Raw genomic sequence first — 23,325 nt, 5'->3', positions numbered from 1 at the left:
ATGAAATAAAAGTTATATTTGGCATCTGACTGGGAAAGTTTTCCTGCAAATCCTGCCTTTGTAGAAATCATTTCACAGCCAGAGGACAATTTTCTGTTCATGTAAAATCTGGTCTGTGCTATACACTTAAAAATTAATGCTGCTGTAGTTTACAGAAGTTTGTTATTCTGTGGCTAAGCAGAACAAAGCAGAGTTATTGCTTCTACCACAGGGTTATCTGCTAGGGCCAGGCCCTGCTGACCTAAGTAGACACAAGGCAGGCAAACCCCACAGCCCTAATCCCTACCACCTTGCAGTTCTGCATGTTAAAGGATCTGTGAAAAAGGGCCAGGTGGCTGCTTCTCCTAGTCTGAGAGTTGCACTGCATTACCTTACGTGTCACTTTACTCTCCTGAAGCTGGGTTGCCAGATACTGCCAGAGCTACCTCTGATGCACCCTGCATGCTGGGCTGGTACCCTGCCCCTCTGCTTCTCTGCAGATAAATTAGGCCTTGGCATCCCCCCAGATCTGCCTCTTCAGTCAAGGCGGGACCTGAGAGTCATAAACGCAGGGAAAAGTCACCTGTCTACAAGGCAAATCTTAACTACCTCTCATATATACTACCTGATGAGTTTTGGAAAAGCATTTTAATTGTTAGAACAGAGGGTTGGGGGACAGCCATGGCTTCATACCTGCACGGTGCAAAAGAGAAGAGAAAGGACAAAGCAGAAAGGACCTGAATGAGATGATGCAGTTATGTGCATCCTTTTATTTCAAGATTGAAGATGGAGTCCTTTCTACTCTTTCCATATTACCTATTTCTCTCCAAGAGGAAGTTAATTTGGTTTATTATGAACTCATGGAGAATCCTATTAGCTCTGAAATTTCTCACAGACATTAAAAAAAATAATTCTCATGGAATATTTTGGGCCAGGGAGCTGAATGAGCCAACAGAGGACTCAGCTGCTCCTGCATGTGGTTCGTTTTCTCCAGGCAGGAGAAAATGGCCACAAAAGGGTCCCCAGCAATCCCTGCAAAGCCAAGCAAAATTCACAGCAGCAGCTCATACCAGGAGATGCTGCAAAAAAAATTCCACAAGGACCACAGTGATTGAGCAATGCCCAACATAAGTTGTTACTAATAGTAAAACATATGAAGAGGTAAAACAATAAGGAATAGCACAAGTTGGTACATCATCTGCTTGTAGGAAATGCTTGAAATGGGACCACAGTAAATTTTAGATGTCACACACACATGAAATACTTGACCGTGTCCTGAAAGCATCTTATTCCGTTTGTATCTCCTTTCAAGTTGGGAATAATTGATATTACTGATTGATAATATATATTTTAAATGAATTAGCAATTCCATGCACAAATAAAAATGGATAACGTTATGGCATTATGGATATGATCAACTTACAGGTAACTTTTGTGACTTCAACCAGTATTTAAGAACTATGAAGCTGATCTGAAGTTCTCATCCTTACCCAAAGCATTATTTTAATATAGAAGATTAAAACACTGTAAAATGTAGTAATTTTAGAGAGTCCCTTTAACCATTACTTTTCTCAGCTGAACTCAGGAAATACATTTGCACATGAAGACGGATATAAATTGTTGCAATTATTACTTCTAATTTCTAACAGAGACCAGAAGTGGGCTGTTTAACTTTAAAATACATTATGTGTTCCCATAAGATTACAAATTAAAAATAAATGACATAAATCAGGTGGGAAAGATAACAAGCTAATGGAAGAGCAGTCAGAGAAGAAAGGCAGGATAAACTCTGAAGTAATAGAGTAATTTAGAATGACTAAATGCAAAACATGGCAGAGTAATTTCTTTACAGAAACTAAAAAAGTTGAGTAATTTCTCACAGATGATACAGAAGTAAGAACACAAGTGGAATCTGAACAAATAAGTACACAGGATGTTTATAAAATAGCGATTTGTTATTTAGAGCTAAGTTTATCCTACTTACAATATTGTTTGTATAACAAATCAAAATGTGTGCCTATTACTTTCAAAATTCAGCAAGCACATGCAATTTTAAACTGGAATTTGAAGGCTACATACAAGTGGCCTGGTGTCCCTTCCTATGAAAAGATTAACATAACTTTGCTGAGAGTGAAACATGAATTAAGTGCAATGTAAATTATGCTCTTCGGAACCAAGTCACGACTTTTGGGCTGATACAGCAGGTTGTGACTGATGGAGTGAAGTGATATTATCACCTTTTTCTTCCTCAGTTTTGAGCGCTGAGCAGAAAAGACAACTCTGTCTTCTTGGGAGAAGATTAGTACGTAGGGATCTCTGGATAGTCTGTGCTTTGGCTGAAACTGGCACACAGGGAGAGGGAAGACAGCCTTTCTTCACAACAAAGGCTTTTCTAGGGTCATGAAGGTTTTTCAAAAGCACCTCTCCTATTCCTGAGGTTAAGACAATGATTTTAATTGATAGTACCTCTTCTGATGGAATAAATATTTTTCCAGAAAACCTGTTCTGAAGTCCTGTGTCCAATTCTGGAGCCCCCAACAAGAGAAGAACATAGACATCTTGGAGCAAGTACAGAAGAGGGCCATGAAGATGATCAGGTGGCTGGAGCAACTCTCCTGTGAAGAGAGGCTGAGAGAGTTGGGGTTGTTCAGCCTGAAGAAGAGAAGGCTCTGGGCAGACCTTACAGTGGCCTTCCAGTATCTGAAAGGGGCCTGAAGGAAAGCTAGAGAGGGACTTTTTGCAAGGGTGTGTAGTGATAGGACAACGGGTAATGGCTTTAAACTGGAAGAGGGTAGATTTAGATTGGCTCTGTGGAAGAAGTTATTTAGTGTGCGGGTGGTGACACATTGGCACAGGTTGCCCAGGGAAGCTGTGTATGTCTCCTCCGTGGAAGTGTTCAAGGCCAGGTTGAATGGGGCTTGGAGCAACCTGGCCTAGTGGGAGATGCCCTTGCCCATGGCAAGGGATCTTAAGGTCCTTTCCAACCCAAACCATTCTATGATTCTGTGATCTACTGAGAAAAAGAAACTCTCTGTAGCATGAGGCTCCACACATTTTGGAGCTGGGCTTGAAGTGATAAGAAACATTTGTAATACTGCTGAAGGTTGTAGTGTAACAAGGCAACCAGGTGCCCCTAATTGCCAGGGAGTGGGCATGAGCTTGTGTTAAGCCCACCTGTGCCCAATCAGGGGCACCTGGTTGCCTTGTTACACTACAGAAGGTGTTACCAGAAAAACACTTGTCTGCCGCTAGTATCTGGCTGCTCATTTTGGTTATCTCTTACTTTTTTGCAATGCTGCCTTCCACCCACAGCAGAACATACCACCAACATAATTTAAGTAATGATTTTCAGAAAGTTCCTGTTGCTACTCCACTATTTTGTAAAGGTAAGAGAAAAACAAAAACCAAAATATAAGTAAAAACGCGGCCCATAATTGTGTTCTTAATGTAATTTCCTTTCCTATATTAAAAAAAGCCCTCACTGAAAGGCAACCATCGGAAATGTGAAATGGAGCAATAGTTTTACAGAGCCCAAGAACATTAACATAATGATACATTTAGGAAAAAGTGAAAGAAAACACTGTATTTTCTAGAAGTTGCTGGGATAATGTGATTATTTATAATGAATTAATTTTTATTTCTCAGTGTTGAGATGTAGAACATCCTTCTTTCTGGTAATTTCAGTTTTTTAATAGGAAAAGTTGAACAGGACATGAACTAGCCGAAGAAAGACAGTTCCAAAAACAGTCCTGCTTCAATTCTTTGGGGACATTAAGTCAGAACTGACTTAAAAGAATATTTTCCACCAAATGACTAACTTAATGAAATGGTTCCATGCACTGTAGATCCTTTATTGTTCACAACTTAGGCCAATATACTGGTGTAGATTAGGTTTTAAAATAACAGATATTCATGAAGTACTGGCTTTAGGCCTTCATTACCAATGGACCAAAATTTTACTGCAGAAAGTCAGTTTTACAAAATGTCTTTGATAAAATGCCAGAAATAGGATAAAACATTTTGCCCCCACATGTTGATTAAAATCAATTTAAACCACTAAGTAAGGAATACAGCTGAACTTAATGGTAGCATAAAGAAACTGTTATATATGAGAGGTACCAATTATCAATCAAACTTTGAGAGTCCACTAAATTATTTTTGTGGCAATAAATTCTCCTTAGAATCATGGTGTTGATGCTGGCAGAAGCTTTTCCAATGACTTGTACATTAGTTTCTGTGGGTCACTGGGGATGTGGTGGAAGACTGGAAAAGCCTACACCTACTTCATGTTTTACCTACCAGAAGACACAGAAAACTTCTACAACTATTTCTATCTGAGCATCCTCAACAGGAATGAGAAACCTACATGGTATATGATGAAACACAGCAGGACCAACCTTCATCAGTGATAGTTGCTCAAGCAGTAGGATGAAAATAAATTTTCAGCTAATTAATAAAAAAACCTGAAATCTTAAACAAACTAAAAAATGTTACTGGTGAGAGTGGATGCATTGGCATCATTCTTAAATATTACTGGTGTTCAGTTAATGTATCCTTGCTAATCATGTTAGCACTTCTTAACATTCAAGAGGATTAATTTTTTCCCACTGAGGCTTGTGAAGCATTATCTACAGAAGATCATATTAGAAGGGACAGGAGTGAATTTAATGCACTGGATTTGAAGTAATTTACAAAACTCATTAAAATTCCAAAGATGCAAAATGAGTATACTGTGACTGGCTTCTGCAAATCTGGAGAACTGATTCCTACTCCCCCATGGGAATACTTTAAACACAAAGGAAATTCTGCAGTTAGAAACAGAAAAGCTCCATTACTTATAAAAAAAAGTGTTTGCAAATTTAAATATATCATTAGATTGTATTTTTCAACTGAAGCTTTTTAAATACTATCTAAGTAAACATGGGAAAGAAAGAAGAGACTATGTTTTATTTTAGCAGATGTTAGTCATACATAGGACTCTCAAATGGAGTATTAACTTTAAACAACTGTGGTGATAGCAATTTAGAATTAAGACAATAATGGGAAAGGATAGAAAAATACTTTTTTATTCTCATCTCCAGGACAACTTAGACAATTTTTTTCCTAATAATTTAGGCTTAAATGCTTTCTTCCCATAAATGTTGCTAATGGGCTAGTAAAGTTTGGATGAGAAATATTACCTTTCATTGGATCAGTACACAGAAAAAACAGAGACTGTTTTGAGCTGTCTATTATGGACTGCTAAAGAAGGTCTTTTCTATTTTCTTTACCTACATCTCTTGATCAAATAGAAGATACCACCTCTCTCCATAGATCCTGGTTGTATTCAAAGACCATCACAACTACAAAAGACTAGTCAATTTTTTTCAGGGATATCCAATTTTGCCCACATACAGCCCTTATCTTTGTTTTCAGAAATGCCTCCACATGTGTTACAGGTTTTGTCATGCACTGCTTCATCCCAGTCTAGCAGATAAGGTGGTTCAAAATGGTATGCCTCAGGTTTTGGTCTGTAACACAGGGGCCGTATCTCTTTAATAAATTCAGATGTGCGTGCACTGTACTGAAAAACTTTAAATTCTATAGCAGCAGTCACAGAAACCAAGATGTAAATAAAATGCTGACTCTGGGTGTGTAGGGGCTTGCTTGCTCTGCCAGAAAAAGGAGTCTGTCAGATGAACAGAGGCAAATGAAGATATCAAGTGAGGTACACAGCACACACTGAATCAAATAAATGTATGAAGACAGATACAAAGGCAGAGATCAACTGCCTGGTACCATCTAGGCCCTGTTACAGGCACATCTATCTCCAGATGTCTGCTCTTCTTTCTCAATATTCAGGCATGCTTCTGTTGCTTCTTTGGCTGCTGAGCTGCTCTTGCTGATTTTTGGATCAAAAATCAGCTTTAAGTTGAAAGTGCAAGGGAACGAGTGTAAACATCACAAAAGAAGAAAACCAGAGCTGAAGCATTCATGGTAAGCTAAAGATAGTGCTCAATGACCTGCAAAACAACTTTTAATTAGGTAAGCCTTGCACTAGCTTCTGTGCATAGTGGATCAAATTTGGTAGAGACATACGAAAGTAAACAACATAGTGAAAGAATTCTAATCCAAAATCCAGGTCAAAAAGACAAACTTTATTTCTGATACATTTCCTATGTTAGTATAACTAAGAAAAAAAGAGTTTTGCAATGTAGGAGTAAAACTCTTGAGTTGAAAAGAGAAATAAGAAGGAATGAGAAAAAAAGGGTTGCGAGGAATGATAAATTATAGTACAAAAACACAAGATAAAAACTGCCAGTGAAGGATTAAGGAAGGCAAGACATCACCAGAGCTGGGATAAAGGAAGATTATTTCAGTAGCTAAATTATAGCTAGATTGATAGAAGTCTCTGCAGAGACTTCATCATACCAGCTGTTACTAAACCCTTTCAGTTCTGTATTGCACCAGGCACACTGGGTCCAAATCTTGATTTAGGCATCCAGGTGAGGTGGTAAGTAGAAAAAAATTACCAGCAGAACATACTGTAGCAGAAGGTAAAGACATTGTATTCATTTACATTAAGTGGCTCATAAAAATATGCTAATTAAAATATACATGGTTACCATGAATAATAATAAAATTATTTAAGATCCCTATGACTAGGTTAAGCTAGAAAGAGAAACTAAAATTCATTAAAAGGTAAAACATGGCTGAAGTGGCATCTTGCAGTTTGATTTCTCATGAGTGTGTAGATGCACAGCCTCAAGTACAGACTAAAGAACACATGAAATCCCATAAAACAATAGAATGGTAATGATTCAAAAAAATTATTTACTCCTTCTGTCAGGTGAAAAGTAGGTCTTTGCGTTGTGTTTTCACCACTTACAGAATAATTTCCCATCATTTTGATGTGGCACATCAGTAAGACCTACAGTACAGGCTTTTTTTCAGAGCTTCAGACCACAAACTCACCTGCTCCTGGGTCATCTTCTGCAGCTCTTTCTCCCAAGCTGCCCGGTCATCATCCAGGTGGTAGGAAGCAGGTGGGGTGAGTCCACGGAGAATCAGGGGGTCACGGTCATGGCAAAGGGCTGTCAGATGTCCTATGTATAACTTCAACTTGCTGCGATTCTGATCAAGTTCTAAGAGGGGCTGAATTATCTAAAGTAAGAAAACAGAGATAGTGAGGAACGGTCGAAGGCCCCAGCAGTGGTGAAGGCAAAGATCAGCCTCTAAGTGACAATCTTGTTCAGCTTCGTACTGGAAGAAACTGAACACACTCCTTCTCCCCTCAGTGCTTCTACCCCATAACCCAGCAGCCATCCAGTGGAAACAGAAAGATACCAAATACACTAAGGGAAGGGGATATGGTGATGGCATCTGCATGATTAATTTAGGTAATAATAATGATATGAATGAAAAATGAAACAGTAATAAAATTTAATGCATTAATACTACTGATTATCCAGCAATGCTTCAGTCAGCTATTTTAACTCCCTGACTTAAGGAAAACAAATCTTTCTGATACAAGGTGTCTGCTCACAACCAAGGCAATAGCAATGTAGATTTTAACCCATTTTGCCAACAAACATTTCACTGTAACTTAAGTATGCAATAAACATGTTCTAAAGAGAAGAGTTTCAAATGATGCCAAAAGATGAACATATATCTAAGATGAACATATATCTGCTGTAGAAACTAGATAGAGACATATCTTAAACTAGAAAGTTAAGATATAGTTTCCAATAATTTTGAAAAGGCAATTACTTTAATTTAGTTTGTAAGCCAGATTCCACACAATGGACTAAAAAAATTAAATCAAAGAACTTTAATTTTATTTCATTATACTTTACCCAATCTGAAATCTCATTGAAGTCTAAACTTGAGTCATCCAGTTCCCATAAAAAGTATTTGAAGAGTAATTTTTCATTTGTTTTACAAAAACACATAGTGCTTAAGTGCATAAATACATACCAAAAATCCCTCTCTATGCTCTCCTACAAGAATACTGTTTCATGTTGTTCAAGGTGTTCATGGGCATGTATTCAAAACTGCAGTAATACAAACCTCAAAGGTTTGCAGCTGATGAAAAATCAAGGAAGAATGGGGCTCTGTACCTCCGCACCATGAAATGAGGTGCTGAAAGTATGGGCCCTGATGTGGAGCTGCTAGGAGAGCTGGAAAGCCTTGCCACGATACTGGCAACTTGTCCTGTGTTCCCAGGCAGGGCTGCACCTGCTGTTTGTTAGCAGGATGAGGGTATCTTTTCAATAGGAAACCTCTGACCCTGCTAATGAATGAGGAGTGAGATAATCTCTCAGTCAACAGGGCAGGGTGATGGCACTACTTTCAACAAAGACTCAGGCTCCGACCCTTTTTAATAAGGCTGTCAGGGCTCACTTGTTTTGCTTCTAACACTGTTCTACATAGATTAATTTCTGTGGAGTGAGAGGATCTGAGAGCCATGGCTAAGCAGCTAACTCATGTCAGGCTCCTTGTCCTGCAGAACGTGGCTGCACTCAGCAGCCTACACCAGAATATCAGCTACAAAAAGCCACAGCAACACAGCAGCTGTGGTAGAGGGGACAGAGAAGACACCTTCAGAGAGAGCAAGATCGCATGCTTTAGAAAAAGCCTACTGCTATATGCAGCCTTGGGGGAACAGCTGCTTGCAGATATAAACACGCATGGAAAAATACTGCTTTGAGGTATCAAGACTGCAGACTCCATCAGGACAGAATACTCTTCTCTTGTATAAAGGGTAATAGAAGAGATATTTTAGCAGCAAAAACACAGTTACATTTCTCTTTCATCATCAAGCACAAGTCTATTTAGCCAATTATACCCATCAACTTTGGTAGTTTATTTAATTTGCACAATTCATCTCAGTTTCTTATAATTTAAGTTACCTAGACTAGGATCTGAATGTGTGCTGCCTCTTAGAAGGTGATGCTTCTAACTTAGCAAATGTCTTATCTTCCTTTCTATTTGGGTTGCCCACAGAGGGTGGAGTGATGGAATATCACATCTTAAAAACTACTATTTTTTACAAATGTGAACATTAGTCATTGTCTAATAACTAGCTGTCCAACAAAGGTAGCAGCCTCCTTGTATTCTTTTCCAGACACCAAAGCTTACTGAATATCCATCAGATGTGCAGGTATCAGTCCAAAACGAATCCCACTTGCCAGCTACTTGTGAACAGAAACTGTCCCTTAAAAAGAAAAAGAGGTGCTCTCTAGCAAGTCAGGATGGAAGATTTTCATACAAAAGTCGCATGGCACTGCTCAGGGACAAGTCCCCATTCGAAGCACATTCCTCCCTTACCTCAAGCTGGAAACAGGCCAAATGAGGCGTGTGAAAGTTCTTAACTAGCAGCCCTCCCAAAGCTGTTCACAGAGCAATCATTCCTCTCACTTGGGATCCATTAAACCCTGCCACTCAACTCGGAAATGCCCCTATATCTGCCTTCCTGCCATATCTAATTTGAAATAGCTTCTTAACAAGAGGCACTGGGCTTCCCACACAGCAGAGCTGCCACTGCCTTATCTCAAGAGGGTGTAAGAGCATTTGCTAAGTGGAAAGGCAGGGCAGGGCTGGATTCATAAACTACATCTTGTTCTCATGACCAGCCCGGAGCTTTCTAGGAAAACAACAGGTAAAGTGACCAAACCTTGGAATATCTTCTAAAGCAGCCTCTTCATTAATTGCCCTGATAGGTTAAGGTCATCCTCATCAATGCATGGAATGAGGTCTGCTCAATGTACCCTCAAGCTTAGAATATTGTTAGTGGCCAGCTAAGTTTGACAATATGTTTTGCTAAAGCAGGCAATCAGTACAATAATGAAGTAGAAACAGGAAATGCCTCACAAATATCTAATACAAACCCAAACCACCTTTACCAACTGATAAAGACATTTGAGAACATTTTCCAGAACAAATTCAACTTGGAAACAACATGCTTTGTTTTTTTTTTGAGATTTCACAGATTATTTTTTAAATTTGAGCATGACAAATGGGAATCTAACTGTAGCTTAGCAAATCATTGGGGCAAAAACTTGTTTTAGAATTGAATTCATACTGCTTTTTCAGTGGTACTCCTGCTATTGCTGTACAATGGTAAGCTGAGGTAGGCGTAACTGTATTTAGAAGTTTTTTATAATAAAAAGTCTGCATTAAAGTATGTACATATATGATGCACAGATAAGAAAAGGTAGTTGGTGAGGCCTATCTAAATATCTGGTCACTTTTACTGTGAAAGATTAATATACCACCCATACAGAGACTGTGATGTCTAAAAGATTGTCTAAGCAGTGCCTAAAGTAATTATGCAAAAACCATGTAGATGGTTTTATGCAAAGACATGGGGTATAAACGCAGCAATGTCAAACTGAGAAAAATGCGATATTGGCCATCCATAGACATCTTGAAGCAAAGTACAGTAATAATTAAAATGCAATAGGACACACTCACCATGACCACCAGCCTTAAATTATGGGTTCTCCAGGCAGAGGAGCAAATGACCTGGTCACCTTTCTCCCTGCTAACATTCCCTTCTTCTCTGAAAGAAGCAACCACTCCTCTTTTGCCAAACCACATAATTAACTTTATTTAATTTCAGAGAATATCTTATTAATTTCTATTTAGCAAAAAATCTGCAGCTCCCATTTTGAAGGAAGTCTCCACATGAATCTCTAGAAGCCTGTTTTTCAAGCTATATCAGTTGATCTGTAGAAGTTATTTCCTTGCATAACTTGCCTTACTCATCAGAATCATGGAATAACAGCAGTAATCTTTTTCTTACAGAATATAGCTATGATTTTTCTGAGCACGCAAGCAAGCACAATCACATTTTTAATGTGAAAGTGGGAAATTATTTTCACACTGTTACATATAGATGGAACTATGCTACTCAACAAAACCTGCTTCCCAAACAACCATTACACAGGAGGCGATGGGCTCAAAGTCTAGGTAAATACATGTTAAAAAGGAATTATTCCAAGAAGGACCTGAAAAATCTAACAAAAGATGGAGTGGATCTAAGTGGGTCCTCAGATGCCTCCCTCTATCTGTGTTTTATTATAGATATCATCAGACAAGGAAAAATTGCTTATGCAGCAAAATATACTGGGATATATGGAAATAAACTAAGATACTGAATTACATAGTCTGGAAGTATTTGCTTGGAAAAGTAAATTACGCCTTCTTGTTCAGACTATTTGTGTTTGTTTGGCAATAAATGCAAGGGTTCAACTACAGTCATCTTGTAGCCATCGAATGCAATGCAGTTTTATGAGGCATGAATTTGGCTCAGAAAGTGAACAGCTTTCCCAAATGCAGAACAATTTATCACTGGTGTCTTTCTTTCATTATTTTAAATGGAAACAGAAGAAAGTTCTCAAAAAGACACAGCCTGACCTCAGTTCAGTTCAGCTCAGTTCACTGCTGCACAGATACTTGGTTTCTTCTGAAGACAACAGCACAAAAGTTCAGGGACATGCTTAGTTTTCTTTAGATTTGTTTTAAAGACAAAATCTGGATTTAAATCTAACCTTCTTCATTTTCTCCTCATAAACTAAAACAAAACAACATGCATGAGGACCTGAAAGAGAGTCTGGTTATTTTGACAGAGCTGCCTTACTCTGTTCATTTCTGACAGAATCAATTAGGAAATAATTTTTATATAGCAAATTCTTTTTGAAATTTTTATACACCATGACCAAATCCCATGGATTAATGATTTCCAGAGTTCACTCTCTTCACCTTGGGAAAAATCCAGACCAGAAGAAAAGAGCAGAGAAAATACAAAACAGGGAAAGTAGTTTTGTCATTAGTTCCTTCTGTTTAAATAAAATCTCTCCTTCATAATGTAGGTGAACCAAAGAACTGCAGTGGGTTGATAGCATTGAAAATGAGAGAGGAATTAGAAAGTATTTTTCTACATAACAAATCCAGAAGTAGTTTTTCATGACACTGGCAACTTTTGCATACATGGGCTGTGAAGCAAGAGCTTTCAGAGAACCTTGTGTGGAAGAACAAGGACTACTGTATATCAGAACTGAAATTCACTGGTGGGACTGTGAGAAACTTGTAACTTGGTCACTGGGGAATATGAACCTTCAGGAACAAGGTACCTTGACACAGCTGAAGAGGGTGTCTACATACAGCTTTGTTAATCTCTTACTTTCAAAAGCAAGATGGATGCACCCAAACCCTCACTTCTAAGAGCAACTGATTGCACCGTGTATACATCTCATCTCTTTCTTCTTTAAGTCTGTGTGACTCTTTCCTAGATGAGGCAGAGGAGAGAAATTTGTGGCTTAACTGCAAGATGAGATCAGAACATAAATATCCAAATGTTAGTTTTATTTGTCTAAGTTTTGGTGTTTTTTTGTCTTCAAGGTCTCTTGGCGTACCTTAGTTCTGGAGCAAAACAGGATGGAAAAAGTAGTGTCAGACCTACAGAGAACCTAAAATCTTCCACTTAAATATATTAAAATCTCCTTCACTCAATAATGTCACTCCTGTAGTTTTTAATGATAAAATAAATTATGGAAAGCTCTGAAACTGAGTAGCCAGACTTACGATTCTTACAACTCAAGTATCTTCAAGAAAAAGAGTATTCTCACAGCAAGTGGAAATAGTTCAACTGTTTGCAGCTTCCACATGACACTATGGATTTAAATAGCTGTACGCATCCTTCTGATCAAACTTGTGGAGGTGTTATTAAGCAAGTTTTGATTTCACAAAATCCATTACATTTTTTGCTGATTCTTTCTCTACAAGAACATAGCATCTTGAGAATAACATGCCTGTGTTTTTAACCCATTCAAGCTTTCTAGCACTTGTTACACAAAAGTGAATAAGCAAGCACACACACTCCTTGCTGTCCTGTATTTTGGCTATTGCTCCTTCCTGTTGCAAGGAATAAAAGGAAACAGTAGCTAATATGCTGTCCTTTGAAAGCAGAACATTGCAGCACATACACTGGGAGAGTGTGTCCATGGGAATGCTTATGTATCAGTGACTGCATTCTTCTGTCTCCCTGCCTCCTGCTCCATTGCTAATGGAAACCAGAAGGTATTTCTTAAGCAGTCTGCCAGAGAACACAATCAGTACTTTTCCAGATGAACTATAACCTCCCTGTCCACAGGTGATAGGAATCTTTGTCTCATCCTTCTCTTAACTCTGCTGTTCCAGCTCTGTACCTGCTATGTGGCACAAAAAAGCATCGCCACATGAAGCCACCAAACACCTGGTTGATCTGTCTTTATGAATTCTTTTTAGAGTTGTTTGCTCTACATTCAAATGCAAAATCCTACTAATAACTGCATCTACTTACACAAACACACACACATATACACACAGTAATTCTTACATGTTCAATTAAACAATCAGATGTTGTTGGACTGTCCATGGTGAGCCTGCTAGGAGTTGGAACTGTAAATCTGGACATCAGTAATTATGAACTTTATGCCCCAGGAAATACAGTGTCTAGATTGGCTGCAAGCCCTTATCAGTTTTTGTTTTAGTCATAGTATCTCTTGAGCTTATTTTCATAGTTAATATGTTGGAAAGCAGGTTAGATTCTTTCTCTGCTCTAATACTGTTCATCTCCTCTCTTTCTTAGTTTCTTTCCTCCTAACAGGAAACTAAAAGGTGCAGGCATCAACATCCCCAGCCTGGCTGCAGCTACTCCTCTTCTTTCTCTGTGCTGCTTCTGAGTGCCAGGGCTCAGGTATCTCCTTTATGTCACCATCAGCACGTCCACAGTTTGGAGAAGCTCCTGGGCTTGCATAATTGCATTCTGGGGTGTGGATGAGTGCTATAAGAGGTATGAATGGCAAAGCAGCTGGGAGATACTACAAGCTACCATACAAGCTGTAAGCAACAGATCTATTGGAAGTGGCCAGAAACAAAAATGTTTGAGTACAGAGTTCTTATTTGCAACAAAGACTAAGCCACTAGTAGAAGACCATATTCAACAGCAAACAAACAAACGAAAAAAAAAGAAAAAGAAAAAGACATAGAATAATAATAATGGAATAATCTCATTTGGCAGAAATGAATGATGGCCTTTCTGCAGTTGTTTTGCTAAAAAGCACAAACCTCTACAAAAATAAACCAGCCATCTGTTTTGAATGTAAGTATCTACTTGTGTTATTCTTTGATCTGTAAGAATAATAGGAAGACAGTGATACAATCCAGTTACACCTCAGTTGTGAGTGCTTAATTTATCCCAGAGCTGCAGATTACAAAATTCCATCTGGATTAATCTTATCATTCTGGGATCAGAAAGAAGATGAACAGTGTATCAAGATCAGTTCTTTTATGCTAGTAGATACAACATGCTTGCACAGAGAATATATGCTTAAAACAAAATAGGTATTAAGGTAGCAAACCAGTAGAGGTTGGCTGTATATTAAAAAACCCCAAACCACACACACAAAAAAGCCCCACAAAAAACCCCCCAAAAACCCCAAAAGATCCATCCCCAGAAACAGGGAAAGGACTAGGAGGAAGCTAATATCATGTTAAGTACAGCATTTTTCTCTAAGTTGGCCCATCCCAGTTTAACAGCACTCTTTACTTAAAGGGTAAAAGATTAAATGCCAGTATGGGTACAGAAGAAGAGAGATGTAAAGACATGGGTTCCAAATTAGAATGGTAGGAGGTTAATCAAAGGACAAAACAATGAGTTTGAGATCAGCATTGTTCACCATAACGGGATGTTTCCTTACACTGAAGTGAGAAGGTCTCTACAAAAGGCTTTTCATTATTCAGTTACTGCAGCCAAAGGAGAAAAGGTTCTTCTCTGAAACAGGCAAAGCCTGAAAATGCTTGAAAAGAATAGATATTTGTATGACAGTTAAATTAGGATTTTGAATTGTATTTCCTTAGAGCAGTAATTGTCAGTCCATGAACAATTTGTTTCTCCTTGCCTGAGCTTGATGACACAGGAGCCTTCCAGTTCCACAATAAGCAATGATGCTCATGTAAGCAGGGCTCCAGAAAGCAGGGATGGAAGGCAAGTCCTGTGATTATCCAGAACAACTATTCAAAGTCCTGCTCTCATTGTGTTATCACCTTATTTGAGCACATCACTATAGGGTACATTACTAAATGGTTGCCTACCTGGAAAGTGGGTGTGAAGAGCCCTGGCTGTCACCAGTATGACAAAACAAATCTGGCATCTGAAGTCTCAGTCAGGCCAAGTGATAATCAAAGAATCACAGAATCACCGAGGCTGGAAAGGAACAGATGAAGTCCAGCCTATGACCTAATACCACACCAGCTATACCATGGCACTAAGTGCCACATCCAGTCTCTCCTTAAACACCTCCAGGGACAATGACTCCTTCACTTCCCTGGGCAGCCCATTCCAATGTCTGATCACCCTGTCCATGAGGAAATGCTTCCTGATATCCAACCTAAACCTCCCCTGGTGCAGCTTCAGGCCGTGACCTCGCATGCTGTCACCACTTGCCTGGGAGAAGAGCCCGACCCCCACCTGACTACAACTTCCCTTCATGTAGTTGCAGGGAGTGATAAGGTCCCTGAGTCTCCTCTTCTCCAGGCTGAAAACCCCCAGCTCCCCCAGCCTCTCCTCAGAAGACTTTCCCTCCAGTCCCTTCACAGCCTCATCGATCCCCTCTGGACCTGCTTCATCACCTCAATGTCTTTCTTGAAGTGAGAGGCCCAGAACTGGACACAGTACTCGAGGTGAAAGGAAAAGTGAGGTCCCACTGAGATAAAAGTGGTAAAGTAAGATTATTTCATATAGATGCCTTCAAATTTTGTACAGGGTATGTCCCTAAAGTGAGCACAAGACAACCCCTTACACAGCATTTTTGCACTGAAGAACTGTAATGGACAGACTGTAACAGATTATGTTGCACTACACAATTAGTTTATAAATTTTTAAAGAGGAGAAGAAATGACCCTTCAGAGGACAAAATATGACAATGAAGAAGAAGAGGCAGTGGTGTAAGGAGCTTTTTTCAGCAGGCTCAAAAGGCAGCTCCTTAAAATGTTTAACATATGGGTTATTTTCCCTCCTATTTGGGAAGGAAAAGGTTCTTGGAAAGAAAAATAATAAATATTAATAAATTGAGTAAAATACAAATCTAACATAGCTTTGGGAACAAATTCAAAATGAGGTATTAGAATTACCATCATGTCACTGTAACAACACTATTTTAGCATATTGTGTAATAATATTACCTACAACTTATAGAGTGCTTTTCCCAAGCAAAACTTCCACTTCACAAAAACTTCAGCTCGTTTTACAATTAGAGAACTTGAGACAGGGAGAAAGAGAACAAGTGACTGGCTAGAGGTGATGCCAGGAAAGAATTTATCTTCTGAATCATGGTCTAGTGCTGTGTCCAGTAAATTACATTGTAATGTGAGTCAGGTATGGAAGGCTGGTGGTTTTGGCCATTCTGCATGATCTAACATATAGAAATACCATATTGAAAATAAATTTATTTAAAAGTCACAGTGCAATAAGTGACGTTACTGAGAACTTAAAAGAAGTGTGACAGTATGATGAGCAGATCTCTACATGCTGCAGGAAATAAAATGTGTCTCACGTGGAGAGAAAGACCACATTTATGCAGTGAATGAATGCATGTGTAATAATTTGAAAATGGAACTCATCATAAGTAAGGTATTTACTTTGCTAAAATAAATCAGTATATTAACTCAAGAATCAAATAATGTAAGAAAAAATATGCTCAACCTTCCCAAAGCACAGACATTTTTAGTTCTGTAGTGATCTCAATGAAAAGTTCATGGGTTTTGACAGCTGTAGCAAAGGTGAAAACAAGTCCCAAGATGTCTTGTCCTATAACTCTCAATGTCACTATTTCTATCCTTCTTACTCTACCATCATAGCAGTCACACTTCAGACTACAGTCTGTTGCCTGTCATCTACTTCTACTGCCTTCCTCTAGGTGTCTGCTTATTGTGCATTTCCTTTTAGCTGTAGGATGGAAATAAATAAATGAACAATATCTCCTCCCAAACAAGCAAAAAGGTGAATGCTTATTCTGAGCATTCCTAGGGGTGAGGCAAAATTGCTCTGCAGACATGAATCAGAAACATATGGCTTACAGCCCTGAGCACTGAACTACTTGCATATGACTACTATCAGTATCAACTTATCTGTGAGATTTAGCTATTTCTATAATTCTTACTTTAATCCTTTTAATACTTCTGGCCAAATAAGTAGAACAAAGAAATGTCATTCAAGCTCCATTATCCCATAATAATCACAAATGGCTGTTTAGAATGAGTTTGTTTTCAGAAACTTTATTAAAAATGTCCTGTAGAGTACTACGAGATCTTGATTAAAAACTACAGTTAGAAAATTCTGCTCAACTTCATTAAACATTCTTCATATTGACAACTTTCCCCTTATTTCAGTTTTTAGATTTAGATGGCTTTTCTACAGAAAAACAGGATGACAGAGCACTGGCACAGGCTGTCCAGGGAGGTTGTAGAGTCTCCTTCTCTGGAGACATTCAATACTGGCCTGGACACGTTCCTATGTGACTTGCTGTAGGTGACCCTGCTGTGGCAGGGGGTTGGACTCGATGATCTTTCAAGGTCCCTTCCAACCCCTAACTTTCTATGATTCTGCAAAGTCAAATTACAACATTAAAAATGTAGCCTCTGGTACACAATACGTGAATATAATCCTGATATGCTGCAAATTATAATTTATACTGGTTTTGATAAGAGTCTATGATATCAACTCGAGCTGATGGTTCTTCAGATCTTAAAAATGATTCAAATATTCTCTGGTTATGACTTACTCCCATAGGCATCACCTTAATCTTAAGAGATGTGTTAACTTATGCTAGTGTCTTCAGCAGTCAACTTGCAATCCTTACTGCTTCTGTTAAAATTTGTCAAAAGTATTAAAGAAAATTGTCTCCAATAGGAGGCTTTATGTCTTGCAATATTTTTTCAGTAACAGCAACTTCCTGATAGTTTCAGCATCTTGAAAAATCCCCATTTTTGTGCACTCCAGTTCAATGCTAGCTCTGACCATTCCACTGTTACTCCAATAAGCATAAAATTCATATTCATATTTTGTTCCTGGAATTCAAGCAGAATAAAAACAAATGCTTTGTTCCTTAGCTGGCATATCTGTGACTTCAGTATATTTTGGCAACTGTTGATAGAGAAAGCTTCTGCAGAAGGAGTTCAAAAAGCTTGCCTAGTGACAGCATCTACTAGGATCTGAATCCTAGTAAACCTAGTAAATCCTAGTAAATCTAGTAAACCAGAGCTATGGAAGGTGGGAAGAGAAATGCTCAACACCAGCATGCATACTTAAAAATGCACATACAGTCTATATAAATTGCATACATACATATATATAAATATATAAATTACTCAGCTCTCAAGAGTTTCAGTTTTGCTCTTCCTCTGTTCTTGCCCTTAGCACTTTTATTCTGTCCTCGCTTTTCCCTCTGTGCATTAATTTGATTGTCTTTCACATTTCCAACTGTTTTTGTGATCCTATGCCCACTACATACACCCAAGAAAAGCAGCCCTCCTCATTGCTGACAGGCAGGGGTGACACAAGGAGATTTCTCAATCACACTCACACCTCCACACCTTCTCATATTGTAGGTAGCATGGCTGTGCTTCACAAGAAACCTACATGAAGTGAACTGATTGAGAAGTTTATGTATAGAAGCTTTGCTCCCTCTTTCCCCCATACAGCATATACACAATACATATCCTTTACATTTATTAGATATCATAAAGTGTAAACTAATATTATTTTTCATAAAAGTGAGTAACTAATGAAGCCATTTTTGAGACCATTTTAGCATTTGAGAATGACAAAAGTGCATCCTCATGAGAAAGCACGTTGGAATTTGCTTGGATATAGGGAAGGATAGAGCTCCATCCATCTGCAGAATAAAAGGAGTCAAAAGACATTCAGACAGCAAGGAAATGAGCCTATAGGAAAAGGCTGGAAAGACTATTTCAGGATGAAAGATGGTATTTACATTGAACTGTAAACTGAAATGCAAACTACCAATCTCTGAAATGACAGGAAGAGCACATATGAACAGTGTTCCATTTCAAGGGAGCTATATCTGATAATGCTGTGATGTACAGAACCGGCATAATTAAATGTTAGATTGAGTGAATTCCAGAATTGAAGGGAAAAGCCTTAAGCCCCAAAACAAAAATAAAACAGTGTGGTTTGTTATTGTATATATTTTGAAGGTCTCCATTATATCTTCAGTATTGACAGCAAATTATTACATCCTCAAACATAAAGGAACTTTAAAACTTAAAAACTGAACTTTTCACCAAGACCTATGCTGCTAGCCAATTTTCTATTATTTCAATACATACATTTGATCTAACATATGCAGGTTAGGGGTTCTTTGGCTTACGTAATCCTTGCTTTTACAAAGAGAATAAGGACTTTTTAAAAAAATGCAGATGGAATATCATGGTAAAAACATGCACTTTGTTGGGAACAACTGACTTGGGAAGCATCAATCAAGACAATCTTGAGGCTGAAATCTTTCTCAGATGAGATGCATGTAAGACAAGGATGCTGGCTGCTGCTGTATTTTGACTACAATGCTATATTCAGTGTGAACCACCCATTAATTCAGTAATCTAAGAGAAAGAATACTCATAGCACAGTTGCATTCATAAATGTTACAACAGATGGGAGAGGGAAAGAGATTTTTTTATCAGTGTTTGCCACACAACCTCCACGTTTGCCCTAGAATGAAAATCACAATTACTCCTACCTTCATAGTTTGTCTTCTTCCTTTTTGTTATTTTACTTACCTGATCTTTCGTGTTCAGTGCTGTGCTTCAGCAGATCTTTACAAGCATTATGTTTAAAAGTTTTAATATCATGTAACACCACAGAACCATTGCAAGAGCGGTGATTCAAAAAGAATGTGAAATCAACATGTACAGAGAGTGTAAATTAACAAAGCACTTTATCAAATTTTCCACTGAAGAAATTTTCTCAGTTCAAACCCCAAGGCATGAAATTCAAGTTTGACTGTGCTACAGTTGAATTAAATTTTTCAGATGGTTGACTTGAAAAAGAGGGTTCTGATCTATACAGTCAGTCAAACGCATAAATCAGCAGTTAACTGAGCAAGTGTAAGGAGATAAGTAGCTTATTCTTTTATAAATGTTTTTACAAATCTAATATAAAGTAATAATTTTAAGAAATGCAAGGGTCCAAAATTTCCACAGAAACTTTCAGAAAAGTTTTCTTTCAAGTAATTGATATGAAAATACCAGAATCTGAGTAAAAGTGAAGAAGTTCATGTGAAATATTTCTTTTTAAAAGGATAAGAAAAAGTTTAATATAAATTTAAAAAATATTGTAATTGCATCTTAATACTTTTAAGTACCTTAAGTACCTAAAATAAATTTATTTTACTTTAAAACTGATACTGTGATCCTATGTACTGTGGCCTAATAATTGGTATTTGACTGTTGTAGCTTTATATGAAGGCTTGTAAAGGATGTTTTCTTTGTCAGAGACAGGCATGAGAAGGGCTTTGCCCTGTCTACTGCCTTCTCTTCTGGAAATGGGGGTTGTTGTGCAGACAATTTGATGGCAGAAAAGACAAAATTGTGTATGCAGACCTGGAGAAACAAAATGTATTTGAAATGACAAGTAGCTACCAATTTCTCCCCTGTTGTTTTGAAAGAATGAGGGGAGATGGATAGGAGACGGGAAGGTTACAGGGATATTCCTCTTTGCCTTCAAAGTTACAGAAAATGTATATTCCCAGTCCACGTCAAAAATCATCCATTCCGGGCTGGTAAATATCTGTGACTAGTTAGGTCAGCATGCGTGGCAGCAATCTCAGCAGCAGATCTCAACATGCTTAAAACCTCCAGGAGGAACATTATCTTCAGGAGGAACATTATCTCCGAGCAAATTCTTCACTAACCAGAATCGAAAAAGCATACATAGATTTGGCTACAGTGCAAAACTGCTTTGAGAAAGAATCTGTCTGAAAACATTTCCTTCATGAAGTCAATGATAAATGATATGGGAGACATTTCCTGTTCTCTCGTACGCATTAAGAGCTTGCTTTGCATAGAAACTCGATTACATGCCCTGGAAAGTTCTCCCCACAACATCATGAAACAATGAGATGATGATTAGGAGAAGAAAATCACAAACTATACATAAACACATAAGAAACACCCTCGTGCAGAGACCGTGCAAGCAGGGGGGAAGGAGCACAACCAGGTTTAACAAAGCACACAGAAGCGAGATGTGAGAGTGTTGGAAACTTTTCTACTGGCAAGAAAAGTTGATTCTCACCGTTCTGAACAAAATGGCTGAACTAAGAGCATCTGACTGGTTATGCCCAAATACCCTCCTCCTCATCCTAGGAGTGCAGAGGTGGCAATGGGAGAAAAGGCCCAGAGCAGCATGGGAATGAAACAAAGAGTTGGTTAGTATTTAGAGCACATATGTAAGTACAAACAGTAGTACAAAGTGTTTAATTCCTTACGCAATACTCTGATCCACCCTGAGGTACAGTTTTTTTTTGCTCTCCTGTAGGCTTTGTCAGCTTTTAAAATGCTCCTATATAAATGGGAAGTCCAATCCGACCCTCCTCCCAATCCCTCCTCACTATCACCCTCCCATGTGAAGCCTTTGCAAGAATTTCCTTAAATGTTTACATTTCATCTTTTCTTTACATTTTATTTTTTAAGTTGTATCTGTGATTAAGTTGCATCTGTGATTTGCAAGGATGTACTCAGTTACAATCTGGAAACTGCTTAATTTCTCTATAGACATGCAGTGCAGATTTCCTCCATATTAAGATTAGGAAAGCCATTTAATTTGCAGTTTTAACAACTGCACTCTCCTGAAGAAGGTAAGACCAACATATTCCAAAAACATTGCAGAAAATTCAAGCTAATCAATGTGCAGTTCTGCATTTATCATCTGGAGGAGAGTATTAAAACCAGATGCGAAAAGAAGTTGCTCTGAAAATAGACATTTTCTGCTTTCTATACACTCTTTATTGTCTTCTGATACAGACATGAAAGGAGATTTTTAAAAGATCTGTTTTTGTGAGGTTAACATGTAATTGTTTTTTGCTATTTTCCTCTTGTACATTACTCATAATTTCTACATATCACGAGGCTGGTGCTTAAAGTTCTAGGCTGAGATGCCTTCCTTCAAACCTCAACCATTTCTACATCAGCCAGAGGGCAAGGAGGAGTGCCAAACATTCTCTCACTTTGTCAAGCCAGTGATTAACGATTGCTAATATTTTAATTAAATTGGAATAGATGAAATTACAACATGGGATATGCAATTATGTTGGCATTTTCTGTGCTACTCAAGGGATAGGTAATCTCTCTGATAGTTACCAAGCACATGGCTGTGCTTTGTAAATGACATAGGAGTCTTCTCGCTGCCTTGGAGATTGTAAATTGATTTTCCTTCAGTTCATGGCCCATTGAGTTTGTGAGGGAGCAGTCTGTGCTCATTTGGCACAGAGGCTGGGATTTCCTCATGGGAAATGAAGGGAACTGCTTGTATGCAATCCATAGATCAGAAAGCTGATCCTGGAGCATGATTTCCTGCTACTGAAGACAAGAAACAGTCCTGGACACTCCACACAGTCAAGCAGTAAACCTGAGTTACTGAAGTCTGAATATGCCAGACAGGGCTCCAGTCTGGCATTTTTAGAGCTTAACATTTCTTTCTTCCCTTTCATTGTCTGCCCCCTCCTCTCCACCCACTTAATAACAGCTTGGTACTGGGAACTGTTTGCTTGCATTTCAAGAGTTTTCAAGGAAGCCATCACAACAGAAACATCAATTTCTGGCTTATAACTCCACTCTGGAATGCTATTTTTGTTCCAAGGTACTGCAAACATGTCAGGAAAAATTACACACAACTCAAAATAAACAGCCCCCATAGTAAAAATTACTTTAAAAGTGAAAGACACATTACCTGGTCAGGGGAGGGCTTGTGGTTGGTTTGGTTGGAATGGGATGAGGATTTGACATGGTCATCCTCATAGTTGTCAGCCATCAGCTTCATACGGTTCTGAGTCTATTAAAAAAAAAAAAAAGAAGAATCTCAGTGTAATTTCTAATGTGACCATAAGGACTAAAGTCTAAAGGAGATTGGCTACTTATGCTATCCTGTATATCCAAAACCCACACATGGAAAATTACACACATTCATAAAACATTAATAAGTATTATTGTATTATTGTTGAGGATTGGTAAAAACTGGGAGACACATTCTGAACTCTTTACTTTTGAGGCTAAATCAGTTTTGTAATAAAATGGCTCATCTGACTTATA

At 38.3% G+C, this 23,325-nt stretch overlaps 1 protein-coding gene across 1 annotated transcript in view; it reads right to left on the bottom strand.

The window, feature by feature from the left end:
- Positions 1–23,325, bottom strand: part of ERC1 (ELKS/RAB6-interacting/CAST family member 1) — a 277,653-nt gene that overhangs the window by 5,555 nt on the left and 248,773 nt on the right. The window contains 2 exon segments of the mRNA XM_030447002.1: positions 6,934–7,122; positions 22,967–23,068. Coding sequence (XP_030302862.1) covers positions 6,934–7,122; positions 22,967–23,068 — 291 coding nt within the window.

This window comes from Calypte anna, chromosome 1 (genome assembly GCF_003957555.1).
Source record: "Calypte anna isolate BGI_N300 chromosome 1, bCalAnn1_v1.p, whole genome shotgun sequence".
NCBI lineage: Eukaryota > Metazoa > Chordata > Aves > Apodiformes > Trochilidae > Calypte > Calypte anna.
Note: the sequence above shows the minus strand (reverse complement) of the source record. Positions and strands in the feature narration are given on the sequence as shown.